Source organism: Dermochelys coriacea, chromosome 8, assembly GCF_009764565.3.
Source record: "Dermochelys coriacea isolate rDerCor1 chromosome 8, rDerCor1.pri.v4, whole genome shotgun sequence".
Taxonomy (NCBI): Eukaryota; Metazoa; Chordata; order Testudines; family Dermochelyidae; genus Dermochelys; species Dermochelys coriacea.
The window spans coordinates 37,388,526-37,401,195 of record NC_050075.1 but is presented as its reverse complement, the minus strand read 5'-3'; the positions used below and the strand labels follow the sequence as shown (position 1 = coordinate 37,401,195).

At 52.6% G+C, this 12,670-nt stretch overlaps 3 protein-coding genes across 3 annotated transcripts in view; 1 reads left to right on the top strand and 2 right to left on the bottom strand.

Moving 5' to 3' along the window:
- Positions 1-3,313, top strand: part of LOC119859909 — a 40,951-nt gene extending 37,638 nt beyond the window's left edge. The window contains exons 16-17 of the mRNA XM_038412752.2: positions 14-181; positions 1,172-3,313. Of these exons, the coding sequence (XP_038268680.1) occupies positions 14-181; positions 1,172-1,354 (351 nt within the window). The 3' untranslated portion in view covers positions 1,355-3,313. The remainder of the gene's footprint in view (positions 1-13; positions 182-1,171) is intronic.
- Positions 3,314-3,472: 159 nt separating this feature from the next.
- LOC119859910 (SLC35A4 upstream open reading frame protein) lies at positions 3,473-9,648 on the bottom strand. Its single transcript, XM_038412753.2, has 3 exons — positions 9,497-9,648; positions 8,268-8,366; positions 3,473-7,934 (listed from the first exon to the last, which is right to left on the bottom strand). The coding sequence occupies exons 1-3, from the start codon at positions 9,509-9,511 to the stop codon at positions 7,737-7,739; spliced, it is 312 nt and encodes a 103-aa protein (XP_038268681.2). The 5' UTR covers positions 9,512-9,648; the 3' UTR covers positions 3,473-7,736.
- On the bottom strand, positions 6,099-7,076 carry LOC122455361 (probable UDP-sugar transporter protein SLC35A4). The gene has a single exon (XM_043490837.1). It carries the CDS (start codon positions 7,074-7,076, stop codon positions 6,099-6,101), a length of 978 nt encoding a protein of 325 aa, XP_043346772.1.
- Positions 9,649-12,670: the final 3,022 nt, after the last annotated feature.

Genomic DNA, 12,670 nt, shown 5'->3' with positions numbered 1-12,670 from the left:
CTTTCTCTCCCAGCTCCCTCCTGCCCAGCGGGACGCACGGTGCTGGCCCAAGGAGAAGGCGGTGCTGGCCCTGCAGCTCGAAGCACTGCGGAGGGAATGGGCCGAGGCAGAGGAGGACCTGGAGGCGCTGTACCAGCAGCACAGACTGGAAATGGAGGCTCAGAAACAACATGTGCTACAGGTCACCAGGGGCTAAGCTGTCATTCTCTGTGTCCAGATACTAAGGGGATTGGGGAGGGATCAGGGCATGGCCCAGGACAGCGCAGTGGAAGCCAGTCCCCACACTGGCTGTTTAGGGCTCCATGGACAATGAGTTGGTCGGCCTATTTCCCAATGGACAGACGTTCCTGTCACAGAATCATTTGGCACTAGCTGTCCCCTTTGTTGACAGGCTCAGCAGAGCACACCAAGGGCTATGGGGTGATGGAGCTCCACCGAGCAGCCCCTCATGGTCAGGGTTGAGGCAGGGGGGATGGGAGCAATGGACATCAGGCTGCTAGCCCCCTTACCCCCACAGCACTGCGTTCCCTCTCCACAGGGTGATCTTGCCTGGCCCTGGGATGTATCTTGACAGCCTCTTGCAGCCCACTGAGGAAGCCGATAAGCTAGCTAGATGCCTGCAGGCCTTCCCCACAGGAGACTCAGGAGCCAGCATTCATGCTCTGAGGAGCTGTCATTGCTAATAAATTCCCCAGCTTACAGCTCTGTGAGAGCAAGATGGGCAGAGAGAAGCCACAGTGCCCGAGCAGGATAAGGCAGCTGGCAGGGCTACCATGCAGGGGGTGCTTACTGTGACACTTGCTCTTCTGAAGAAGGGCGGCATCTTCCCCCTCTTGGTGCTGCTCCCTACAGTACAAAAGCGACAGGGAAGGGCACAGGAAAAGCCTCCCCCAGTCACTGAGCCTGCCCTGAGGAGCGGGAGAAACTCTCTGCCCTGCCCAGTTGGGTAAGTTCCCTGCCCCAGCTGAGCCATCGTGACACCCACACACTGGCCAAGCTGGGCTACTGAATGCTACTCTGAATGGGAACAAGAAGAGGTTTGCAACTCCAGATCCTGCCCCCAACCCCACAAACCACAGCTCTGGCCTGGCACAGCTCACTTGTTCCCCGTTCCTGGTTGAGAGGCAGGGCTGGGGCACTGTATCGTAAAGGGATTCACTGCTCTCTGCAGGTGTTTCGGGCCTATCGGGGCCTCTCAGAGGAGCAGACTGATGCGCTGGATCGACGGTACCGGAAGCTGCTACAGGAGGCCCTCCAGGATGCCATCTCCCTGTCTGCGCAGAATCAGCAGCTCCGTGCACACAGGCAACTGGCCTGCATTGAGCGCGCCTCGCAGACAGACCCACACTCCTGAGCAGTGAGCTGTGCTGTGCCAGAGCGCTCTGCCTCCACCCCTGGGGGAGTGGACGTTGGAGGGTTGCGGGGGAGGAGGGGGTGATGCCTGCCAATCATTCCAGGGAGGAGATGCAGTGTGGGTAACTCCGGGGCCAGCCTTTCTTACAGCGCCAAGCAGGTGTTCTGGTGTTTTAGCAGGTCTCTGAGCAGCTGGGAAGCTCTTTACCTGCACCTGCTGCATTGGGGAGCTGCCTGTGTGCAATGGCAGACTGGCCCTGAGAGATTATAAGGGGACTGAGCAGGCAACACGTGAGCACATTGCTAGCTCAATACAGCACCTTCCCCTCACCCCAACCGGGCTGGGAGAGAGCAGAGCGTCAGCAAACGTAGCTTTATAAAGCTACAACTCCCATCAGCTTCTAAGCCCTCAGTGGGAAGTGCGCTGTGACCCTGTTCCCAACTCCTTTCCACAGCAATGGGGCAAGACGTAACAGGGGCTTGGAGCCCAGTGCAGAACTTGGCAGCTGCTCCCAACTGCTAGGGGTGAGATACCCACTGAGGTCCAGCTTCACATGTCCAGAAATCACACACAGCAGAAGCAGCTGCACAAGTCAGCAAGAAACCTGGCCCTGGCTCCAGCCCAAGGGCTGTCAGGAGCTGTTAAAGGACACAGTGCAGTGTTCAGAGTCCAGCCACAGTTCCTCTGGACCTAAGGAATGTCTCCCTGCAGCAGAGGCCAATACACCCCCCTGGGACCTGGCGTTAGGCATCTGAGGGAGGGACTGACATGCAGGGCTGTTAAGCCCCCAGCTCCCACAGCCTTTCATCAGAGCAGAGGCCCTGGCACTGCCACACACCCTGCCACTCCAGGAAGTGTCCCAATCTGGAGTTAAGGGACTAGCTGAAGGCTCTCGAAGTAGACCATTTAGGCCACACTCTCTATTAGAGCCTCAATCCCCTCACCCCCATGTGTGAGAACTAGCCCCATTACCCTTGCTGATCTTGACGCACGTGCAGCCCGCCTGGCCTAGGCCTTGAGAGCAGCCATACACCCTGTTCATTTAGGATGCTGCAAAAGATGCTCCTGGTCCACTGAAACAGGCTTATCCTGAGCGTCCACCACAGCCCAGCCATTCACTGCTGGCCTGGACCGACCCCCAGGCAGGAGTCCCCGTTACAGCCTGGGGTAAGGCTGCCATGTAGGCAGCAGTTAAGTGGCTTGAAGCCTCGACCATTGCAGGGCTCTGCCCCAGTTAGGTCCCAGCCACACTACAGCATTTAACTGCAGTGTAAATGAATCCCCCAGTTCATTCCAGGGGGATGGGCAACCTGATCACAGCCTATACAGACAGCACTACAGACAGCACCTTAAGCTCAGGCCCTTCCCTCAGCAGGAGGGCTTACTGCACCTTCCATATGCATCCTGCACCTACAGTGCCAACAGCAAGTGGAGCCTTCTCCCCTCTCCCCGGAAAGGTTTGGGAGGGGATAAAGTGCTTTACCTATGGGGCAGGGTGCCTAGCAAACATATGGGTGGCTTGTTTTTCTCAACGGTTTATTCCCCCATTGAATTCAGCCAACAAGGAGGGAGAGACATACAGAGCTTGCTGTGCATACTACAGGGGACCCCAGGAAGAGCATGAGCAGGCAGACGCAGGCATTTGGGAGCAGTTCCATGGGTAGTCACTGTCAGTGGACCCAGACAGGGTTCTGCTAAGCTGTCCAGAGCAAGGGCTAGCTCTGCACCACAGGGGAAAGGCTGAACAAAGGCCCACTGCCTCTTTCCAGGGGCCTAGGGCTGGCACCAGTGTGGGGAATTGTGCTTCTGTGGGACTGGCAAGCACTGCTGAAATACTGTGGGAAATGAACTGCATGAGACAACTGGACCAGGAACCCAGGGCAGGTTTCTCATTCCCTCAGGCTGCTGCCAGCTGAAATAAGCCACTGAGATTCTCAATAAACAGTGTATTCACACGTTCCAATAGGATGCTGCGCTCCACTGAAGAAGGGCCCTTCGCTCCAATCGTGAGAGACACCCACATTAAAATGAGGTCAGGCTGGGAGCTGGGCATTCGCCTGCTTGATCCCACCAGTCTCCATGCCAGCAAGCAGATAGGAACAAGACAGTCACAAGGGCTAGGAAAGTGCAGGTTTTAATACCACAGCCAGCACCAGGGTAAGCGTTGCTGTCTGGCGCACTGGGGGTGACAGGAATTGAACCTTGTCAAACCTAAGGTAGTACAAATCCAGATACAAATCCATCATTTATACAGACTAAATAGTCACTCTCAGAAACGTGCACTTCTGCAGGCATCAGCTGAGAAGCAGGGCAATAGCCCCATACAGCTGCACTGTTCCCATAGGGACTCCAGGTCAAGTGGCAATCAGAGGCCTGTAGCAGGAACGGCTGCCCCCTGCCCTGCCCCGCCCCAGCCTGGAACTGCAAGCCTGGGACTGGCACACTAGGAAATGGGCAACTCAATTCATGAGATGAGGCACAGCTTCCCTGAGGTAGAGAGTTTGGGCTGTACAGCACAGGACCTGCCCAACAGCATACTGGGAAGCACAACACTCCAAGGCAGCCCGAGCTGGAGCTGGCAGGAGTGTGTAATGTAGTCAGACCCGTCCTGGGAGGCAGCAGCTACATGTGGTGGCTTCTACAGGTTAACAGGCAGGTGCATTGGAGAAAGCATGGCCAGCGGAAAGGTGTAGCGGGAAGGCAGTGCAAGACCATATGGGTCAACCCAAAACTCCAGCCCTGCCTCTCAAAGTGCGCTTTTACTGCATTTCTAGGCTAGGGAGGAAGCATTAGCCCCTGTTCAGACATCCTACTCTGGAAACAGTTGAACCCCTCGCCCAGTACACGCAGACCCCTGATGAGGTTGGGTACCGAGAATGGCAGAGCAAAAAGCTCTCCCCTGCCAAGCTGACTGCTCAGGCTCCTACACTGGCTGGTACAAAGAAGGGAGCTGCCTTCCTCCTACCCAGTCAGTTGCTTGTAAAGGGTTTAGTCATTTATGGAGAAATCCAGGGCTTGGCAAGAACAATTTTCAAGAGGGCAGGTCTCCACCTCCAGACTGACAACTGGCAGCCCTGCCACCTGCCTGAGCAGCCCCAAAAACACAGAGACTCAACAGAGATGGAGTTCCTCAAGGTGGGCCACTGGCATGTGTGGGGGAAGCTGGGACTGCCAGGCCTGCATCTGTTTTGTGTTTAGACAGAGGGGTCAGTCTGCATAGCTGCCACACCAGCTCCTGCCCCAGCACTGCAATCACCCCTGCCTTCAATTTTGGGCATCTTAATGATTCCAACCATTTTATTTTGGAAGTTTCTTTTCCTCTCTCCCAAATCAACAGGGAACTCCTCTGGCTTCAAGCCACCACCCCAGCTCCTGCAGCGCATCATAGCTGACAGCTCAGCTAACACTCAACAATGCTGCTAACACTCAATGTAGCTGCTTTCATGCTGAAGATACAGATCTATGCTTCAATCCAAAGGGCAAGAGGGGAAGCAGGAGTTAGCTGTAGGCATTGGGTACCTTCCAAATGGACTGATGCTAGTGACAGATTCACCTGATGGGTTCCAACTGGGGCCCAGGTGATCAGGGCTAAGCTCTGCAAAGGTATTTAGGCACCTAGCTCCCACTGGAATCAATCGGAGTTAGGTGCCTTTGAGGATCTGGATCCAGGAGTCTACTACAGGTTAAGAGCCAGATTTTGAGAAGGGCATGTGCCAGTGTGCGTGCACAAGGAGTGCGAGTGATAACCATGCACACACAGGCCCCCAGCTGAACAGCAGCTGGTCATGTCACTGGAACTTTCCAGGGAGACGGTTACAAGTATCGTTTCCACTGACAGAAGAGTTGACGACTCTTTGGTGCTTTGTTACAGAGATGAGAGCAGCAGGCAGGAAGGGGTCTGGAAAATACATTTTCCAAGCGCTGCATGAGAACAAGGCTCTGCCTTGGAGCCAGAGTGCAGCTCACCGCAGAGGATGTGCACAAAACCGGGACTATCCCCTTCCAAAAGGCACTTTGAATCTGTAACGGCTGGATCAGGGCTCAGAGCATTGTGGAGGCACAAGGCATGGCCAGAGAAGGAAGCAGCTCACATCACACAAGTGGTCCCTGATGGAGCTGGAATAGGTGCTGCTCAGATGTAAAGAGTCCCTCAAAGCCCTCCAAGAAAGGGCCTGAGGACAGGAGCTCAGGCAAAAGGGGAAAATGGGAGATGGTCACAGAGAACCCCATTAAACTGCTGTTACTATCACTGGCTTAATCTTCACCAGGAAGCCCTCTCACCCTTCCCCTAAAAGGGATACATTGGGCCTGATCCTGCAGACACCAATGGCGGCTGCTGAGTCAGGGCCTTGCAGGACAGAGTCCCTGTATGCGGCATACTGAGCCCATGCAATGAACATGTCACGTTCCGTTGGGACAGATCCCCTCCTGCTTCTTCATGCTGCACAACAAATAGTGCAATTCTTCACAGTGCACATGCTAGCTACAGGCAAGGTCTGCTTGTGATAGCCAGTAGCTTTCAGCTGCAGTCCTATTGCCTCACACATGCTTGTCCCAGACCTCAGGTGACAGGTTCTGAAGGGAATCTGCCCTCTAAGAGTGCAGCCAGGCCAGACTAATGCATTTGTTACATAAAAATGAGACAAAAAAAGCAACCAGCAGTTGCCACTCCCACATAATAGCCCAGAACATGCCAGTTATAGCTTCACCACCAGATGTCTCCCACAGAGCTGCAAGGTGCAGTCTATTTGACTCCATAATATAAGTGAACAGCCAAGCCGATCAGCAGGACAGCAAGGAAGAAAAAGGCAGTGAGCTGCAGGCTGAAGAGCAGGATGGATAAGAGGGCATTAACAAGCATGGAGCAGGAGATAACAAAGAGCCTGGTGATGTTACTGCTGTGCTTCATGACCACAGACATTATCAAGCCATTCAGGGCCTGGCTGACCACAATTACCAGCACCCAGAAAGAGAAGCCATCCAGGAATCCAGCCCCATTGCTGCTCAAGAGATGGACAATCAAGTTCAGCAGGACTCCAAAGAAGTAAAGAAACAGGTTCTGGAGGGTAAGTGGCAGATCTTGGGTTTTCAGGATGACTTCGGTATAGACAGCAGACAGGCCTGATATCAGGCAGTACACAGAGATGAGCAGCAAGCCAATCAGGGTGACGTGCAGCTGCATCTCAGAGGAGCTGGAGGAGTGCTGCAGGTCCTGGAGGCCCCCATAGGTGTAGCTCACCCCAGCAGCTGTTAGCAGGAAGAGGGCCAGCCACTTGTGTGGAGAGAGTCTTTGGTGCAGGAACATGCTGTACAGGAGAGCAGTACTGCCAATCTTCAGGTTACTCAGGACCTGGTAGGTGCTAGGATCCATGAACAGCTGCATGTGAACCACCAGGTTATTGTTGGCAGCATAGAGCAGCGCAGATAGGGCAAAGGGGGCAGCATGGCGCCATGACAGTGAGACTCCCAGCTGCCTCCGGTCCCAGATCAGCAGGGAAACGAAGGAGAGCACCAGCTTGGTCAGCTCAGTAAGAACCACAACAGATGAGGCGCTGAATGGGATCTTTCCATCCACTTTACACAGAGTCAGGAGGGGAGCATGAGAGCCATAAATAGCAACAGACATGACCAGCATCAGTGCCCACAGCACTCTCTTGAGCCTCCTGGTGGCAGGGCTGAGCAGTGAGCCAGCAGCACTACCATTTGCAGTAATTATTCCCATGAGGCAGTGGATTCCAGCAAAGGGGAAAAGGTAGCACCTGGTCCTTTCACGGTCAGTCTCAGTAGAGGCAAGATCATACCAGGATGTAGATGTGTTTCTAAAAATCAAGTCACCTCCTTGGAGAGAAAGAGAAAGACAACAAATGGCATATATTTAAGGACAGTCTAATTAGGAAGACACTGAACTATTCATTACATGCTCAATGCAAGGAGAGGAACATGTTTGCTCTTCATGAGGGAAAGAAACAGATCTCCCTAGAAATCAGACAAAGCACATTTCCTGGGCAAGGGAATCGATATGTGAAGGGGTGTAAAAATAGCGTGAGAGATGATCCGACACAGCCGCCCTTCCAGTCTACTTGGGGGGAATGCAGAGTAAGAAATTACAGTGAGAAAGGCAGTTGTCAACATCCAGATTTTGAAGCTCGCAAGCACTGGACAGCTGCGATTGCTACCTTCAGGGTATTCTGATTAATAATTCTTGTAATCAGACCTGCTGATATTTCACACTGATCTGGTATTAAACATGTTTTACAATGGGCCAGGATGACATATATAGCTACAGTCCTGAAAGCCCCTTAAGATCATGTCCAAGTTGTCTAGGATGTCTAAGATGAGAAGAGCTGTTTCTGGAGTGCACTGTTGTCCAAAGGATTCTCCTCTAGTCTGGTCCTTTCCTCAGCGAGCTGACATAGTCTCGGATTGTCTTTTCAACATTGGGAACTGCATAGGCCTGAGCTGCATATATTCCAGTGCAGGTCCCAAACACAAATCCTAGGACTGCAGAAGATCGGAGTTTGGCTACAATGTAACCTGCCAGAAACCCTTTGAGAAATGGAGATGCCAGCAAAGAACCATCCTGCAGAGAAAAAGGAGAGAAGGGGATAAATAGCCTCTTGGACAAAAAAGTGTATCCTAATGCATAAAACTTAGTTGGAACACATTGTCTTCTTCCACTGATTTCCCTAGACCGCTATTGCCAAGCTTGTGTAATGTTATCACCACAGAAGAAATAAATATAACCTCGATATTTTGCCGAGAAAAGCAAGTGAAACCGAGCATTCCTTGGAGATACAACTAGTGTGCACTCTGAGTGGAACAGGATATATTCATTCTATTGGAAGATCACAGAACAGCACAACTTCTTGGGAGATTAATCTAGGGCTAAAGTGTTAAAGAACTCCAGATTTACCTGGCCCACTCCAGCCTGCACCTCGTCTTCCACTCGCTGCTGTAAGTTTTCCAATTGAGACTTCAAAAAAGCAAGATCCTTCAGCTTTGGCCGTGGGTCCTACACAGTAAAAATACTTGATGTTGTATGCTGCTTACAAACATGCAATTCAGTAACTTCATGACAAGGAGTCAAATTCCTTTTGTTCAGGGGACCACTATTCTGGCACAGCATTTAGGCCATGCCGAGGAGGCAGCAGGAAGTGACTAGAGTGATGCAACAGACTGCACTAATGTTGACAAAGTCACATTTTAGGTAGATCTATCTTTCAAACTAAAGATAGGAAGCTAAGGCTTCTCAGGCTTGTTCAGAACGGAATTAAGACTGCCTAAAAATATGCCATGGTTATTGAAGTTTAGTTCAGCCACTTTAATTCTGAAAGGGCTTAACCTATGTCAAAAGCCCATTATTTTCAACTTCAGACATTCTACAGTCATATGCGTAATGAAATTTACAAGTGAGTCCAATTTCAGTGCAGTGCAGTGCAATTTTGAGAAAGGAGAGTAGAGCTTGATCTGTGCCACCTACAGAATGCCTTCATGGGGTGTATGCGCTACAGGTCAGGCCCCCCATAAAACCAGAAATCCCTGCAATCGCGTCACTTTGCGCAAAGCGCATTACAAAATGCGAGCGCCAGAAACAGCTACGTGGTAGGGAGGGCGGTTAACGCCGCCCCGCGGCAGTAGGGGAAAGCTAGGGACTACGTAGCCCAACAGTGGAGTTCGCCCATTTACGGGTCGCAGCAGGCTCAGGTAACCGCTTGGGGGGCACAGTTACGTAGTTACCGAGCACTGCCTGCGCTGTTACGGCCACCGAGCACGCTCAGCACGGGCCGGCTGCCGGAATGGCTCCCCGGCCTAACGTTCCCTCGCCGTCCGCAGCCCAGGCCGAACACGCGGCCGAAACGGGGGCAGGAGACGCGGCGGCTCGGGACTCTGCAAGCCGGGGGCTTTATGGCACCGGCAGCTTTCTCCGCCCCCCGGAGAACTCGGGTCCAGCGCGGGCTGGGGCCGGGCAGGCGGCTGGTCGCGGCCCGGGTCCCAGCAGCGAGCCGTCGGCTCCTACCGACCCCAGCTGACGGGACCGGCACCGCCGCCTCCTGCCTGGCTCGAGGGGCGTCCGCCGGGCCGGGCTGTGAGGCGAGCGCCGGGCACGACTCAGCCCGTCCGCCCTCCCAGCGCCCCTCTCACCTTATCATCCGCCATCTTCGGGCCCGGCCTTCCGTTCGCACATGCGCACTCCACACAGCAGCCCCAGCGCCGTATGGCCCAAGCAGGCGGGTTGACCGCGGAGAAAGGCGTATTGGGCACAGACTGTCACGTGACGCTGCCAGAGCAAGGGGAAGGAACGAAGGCAAAGTAGTCGCCATCTTTAAACAGGGCGGAAACGCTTCCCGTCCCTGACGGAAACCATAGACCAGAGCCGCTGCCCCGCCCCCCAACCGCAGCGTGAGGGGTGGTGCGTGGCACCGGCGGTTGCGGGGGGAGGTTCCGGCCGGCACGTCCTCCGCACCCGTCACATCACGGGTCCCGCGCCACGTCAGCTGCCCACGGCATGATGACCCTCCATGTCTGTCCCCGCCCGGCCCGTGGGCGGAGTCCTGAGTCTCCTGCCTAATACTGTAGCTCATTTATTTGGGAACGGGGGATTCCATGATAGTTTGTTTACCCACGTGTGGGGAGGGGGGGTTCTGGCGTGGGGTGAAGAGCACCCAGGCACTGCCATTGCGGGTGGGTTTGTCATTGCATACATTATGTTTTGTATTATTTCATATTTGCAAATAACACGGGGTCCTACCCATAGGTAATCCATGTTCACATGCCCTACATGCCCCCTTTCCTTATTTGCATGCACTTGGATACTCACCTGCAAATGGAACGTGCCCTACTTGCACACGCACAACCGTGTGCACACAAAACATACCTTGTGCCAGTGCACACAGTCCATTTTGGTACCCCATACACCCAGACACTCCATCAGCGCTCCACAGAGGAAGCACTCCTTGCACATGTATGCCCATGGAGAGCCTAGGTTCACACAGATACCCCCAGCACACATGGGTATCTCAAGTTCTCACAAATACTGCACATGCACACCCACACCCTAACCCATCAGTATCCCACGTTCACATAGCCTGCGTCCACACAAATACTTCAAATACACAGCCACTGGGCATACATACATAGGCCATGTACAAATGATATCACACATTCCCAGAAATACTGCATGTGTATATTGGGCTCACCATGCACACATATACCAGATTGAAAAGGAGTACTTGTGTACTTAGAGACTAACAAATTTATTTGAGCATAAACTTTCGTGAGCTACAGCTCACTTCATCGAAAGCTCACTTCATCATAAGCTCACGAAAGCTTATGCTCAAATAAATTTGTTAGTCTCTAAGGTGCCACAAGTACTCCTTTTCTTTTTGTGAATACAGACTAACACAGCTGCTACTCTGAAATATACCAGATTGTTCACATGAACATGGCTACCTGCCCAGTATGCAAGGATAAACCATAGGCACACTGACAGCTGTAGAGTGGGCACAGTGATCCCATGTGCATATGGTTACCAGCATGCTCAAAGATATTCCCCAGGCAGATCTTCTAAGCACCTTACTAATACTAACCAGTTAATTCAGTTGGTATCCAATCTAATCTGGGGCCATTTTAATGCACCTTTCACTGCAATATGCCTTTGATAATCCCAACCTAAGGGTTTCCAGCACTTTCAGATAGCATTAGAAAGGCAGTGTAATCCAATGGCTAAAGCAGGACACTGAGACTCAGTAGTTTTGGGTTCTGTTCATAGTTTGCTTCTGACTGACTGTGTGACCTTGTTCTGTGCCTCTTGACCTCAGTTTGCCCATTTTTAAAATGGGGATAATGCTGTTTCTTTCTGGGAGGCCAAATTTATAAAATGTTTGAGAACCACATTGAGACCCTCATCTTTATAAGGACAAGGCACCCTCATTTACCCCTGCTGGAATGTGGATGGAAGTTGAAACTAGACAAATTCTGACTGGAAATAAGGTGTAAAATTTTGACAGTGAGGGTAATTAACCACTGGAACAATTTTCCAAGAGTTGTCGGGGATTCTCCATCACTGACAATTTTCAAATCATGATTGGATGATTTTCTAAAAGATCTGCTCTAGGAATTATTTGGGGACAGTTCTCTGGCCTGTGTTACACAGGAGGTCAGACTATATGATCATAGTGGTTCCTTCTGGCCTTGGAATCTGACTAAGGTCAGTATGAAACACCAGACAGCACTGGGGAATATCCCTTTGGCATCTCTCTAGCTCAGGCATTTGTAAATGCTGAATAATAGTTCTCTGCCTGTCTCTAGCATCTTCTAGCTGAGAATCTCCAAGCACTTTACCAGCACTGAGCAATTAAGCCTCCCAACATATGGGTAAACCAAGGAAGCAGAATAGGAAGTGATTTATCGTCGGTGACAGCAATGCTGGGAACAGAGCCCTAGTCTCCTGACTCCTTGCCCTCTGGTTTACCTACAAGCCCATATTTCCTCTTACTGGGGTTAGGATGACTCCTTGGAGTTAGCTAGACAGAGAAGCCCTTCTAAGATCAGTAGCCCTCTTCAATGTGACACAGAGTGGGGCTGTGTTGAATGAGGAGGGGCTGTGCAATGGTCAAAGCCAGCCTTGAACTTTGTCCCCAAGGTACAGAAAGGAGCTGCTCTTTAGTTTGTATCTGAGTTGGGCTGAGTGGAACCCTTTATATTTCACTTAAATACCGAGTGTTCTTCTCCCAAGAACCCCAATCCCTGTACCTATCACGGTAGAGCAAGCTCTGCTCCTTGGGGGAGGTGTTTCTACCAGGGAAAGCTAGAGACAACAGCAGTTTGCCCACAATAATCCTTCCGCCTACAGCTTTGGGTGGGAAGCTGCTCCTCATCTCCTCTCCCAAATACCCTACGGCAGAGATGGGTGGCTGAATCTGGTCCCACTGGAGAAAGAAGCTGCTCTCAACATTGTCTCCATAGACCACACGGTTTTCCTGGCCCTGCTGGGAAAGGGGCGTCGGGTCCTATTACAGATACTAGGGTGATGGGTGTGGGAGCCAGTGGGACCCTCAGGATCCCCTTGGACCTGGATCCTTGCTGAACAGAGCTGGCCAGCTGCTCCCTTCCCCGACGGGGGAGCCGGGTCTCAGATGTGGGCCGGACAGCGCCACAGCCCCTCCGGCCAGGCCTCTGCCTCCCCGCTGCAGTGGCCCTGGATGAACACTGCGCAGAGTGGCCGCCTTTGGCCAGCTTCCCTGGCTGCAGCCGCGGCCTGCCCCTGCAATTGAGCCCCCTCGGCCAGCACACCACATTCCCCCTAGCCCCTCTAGC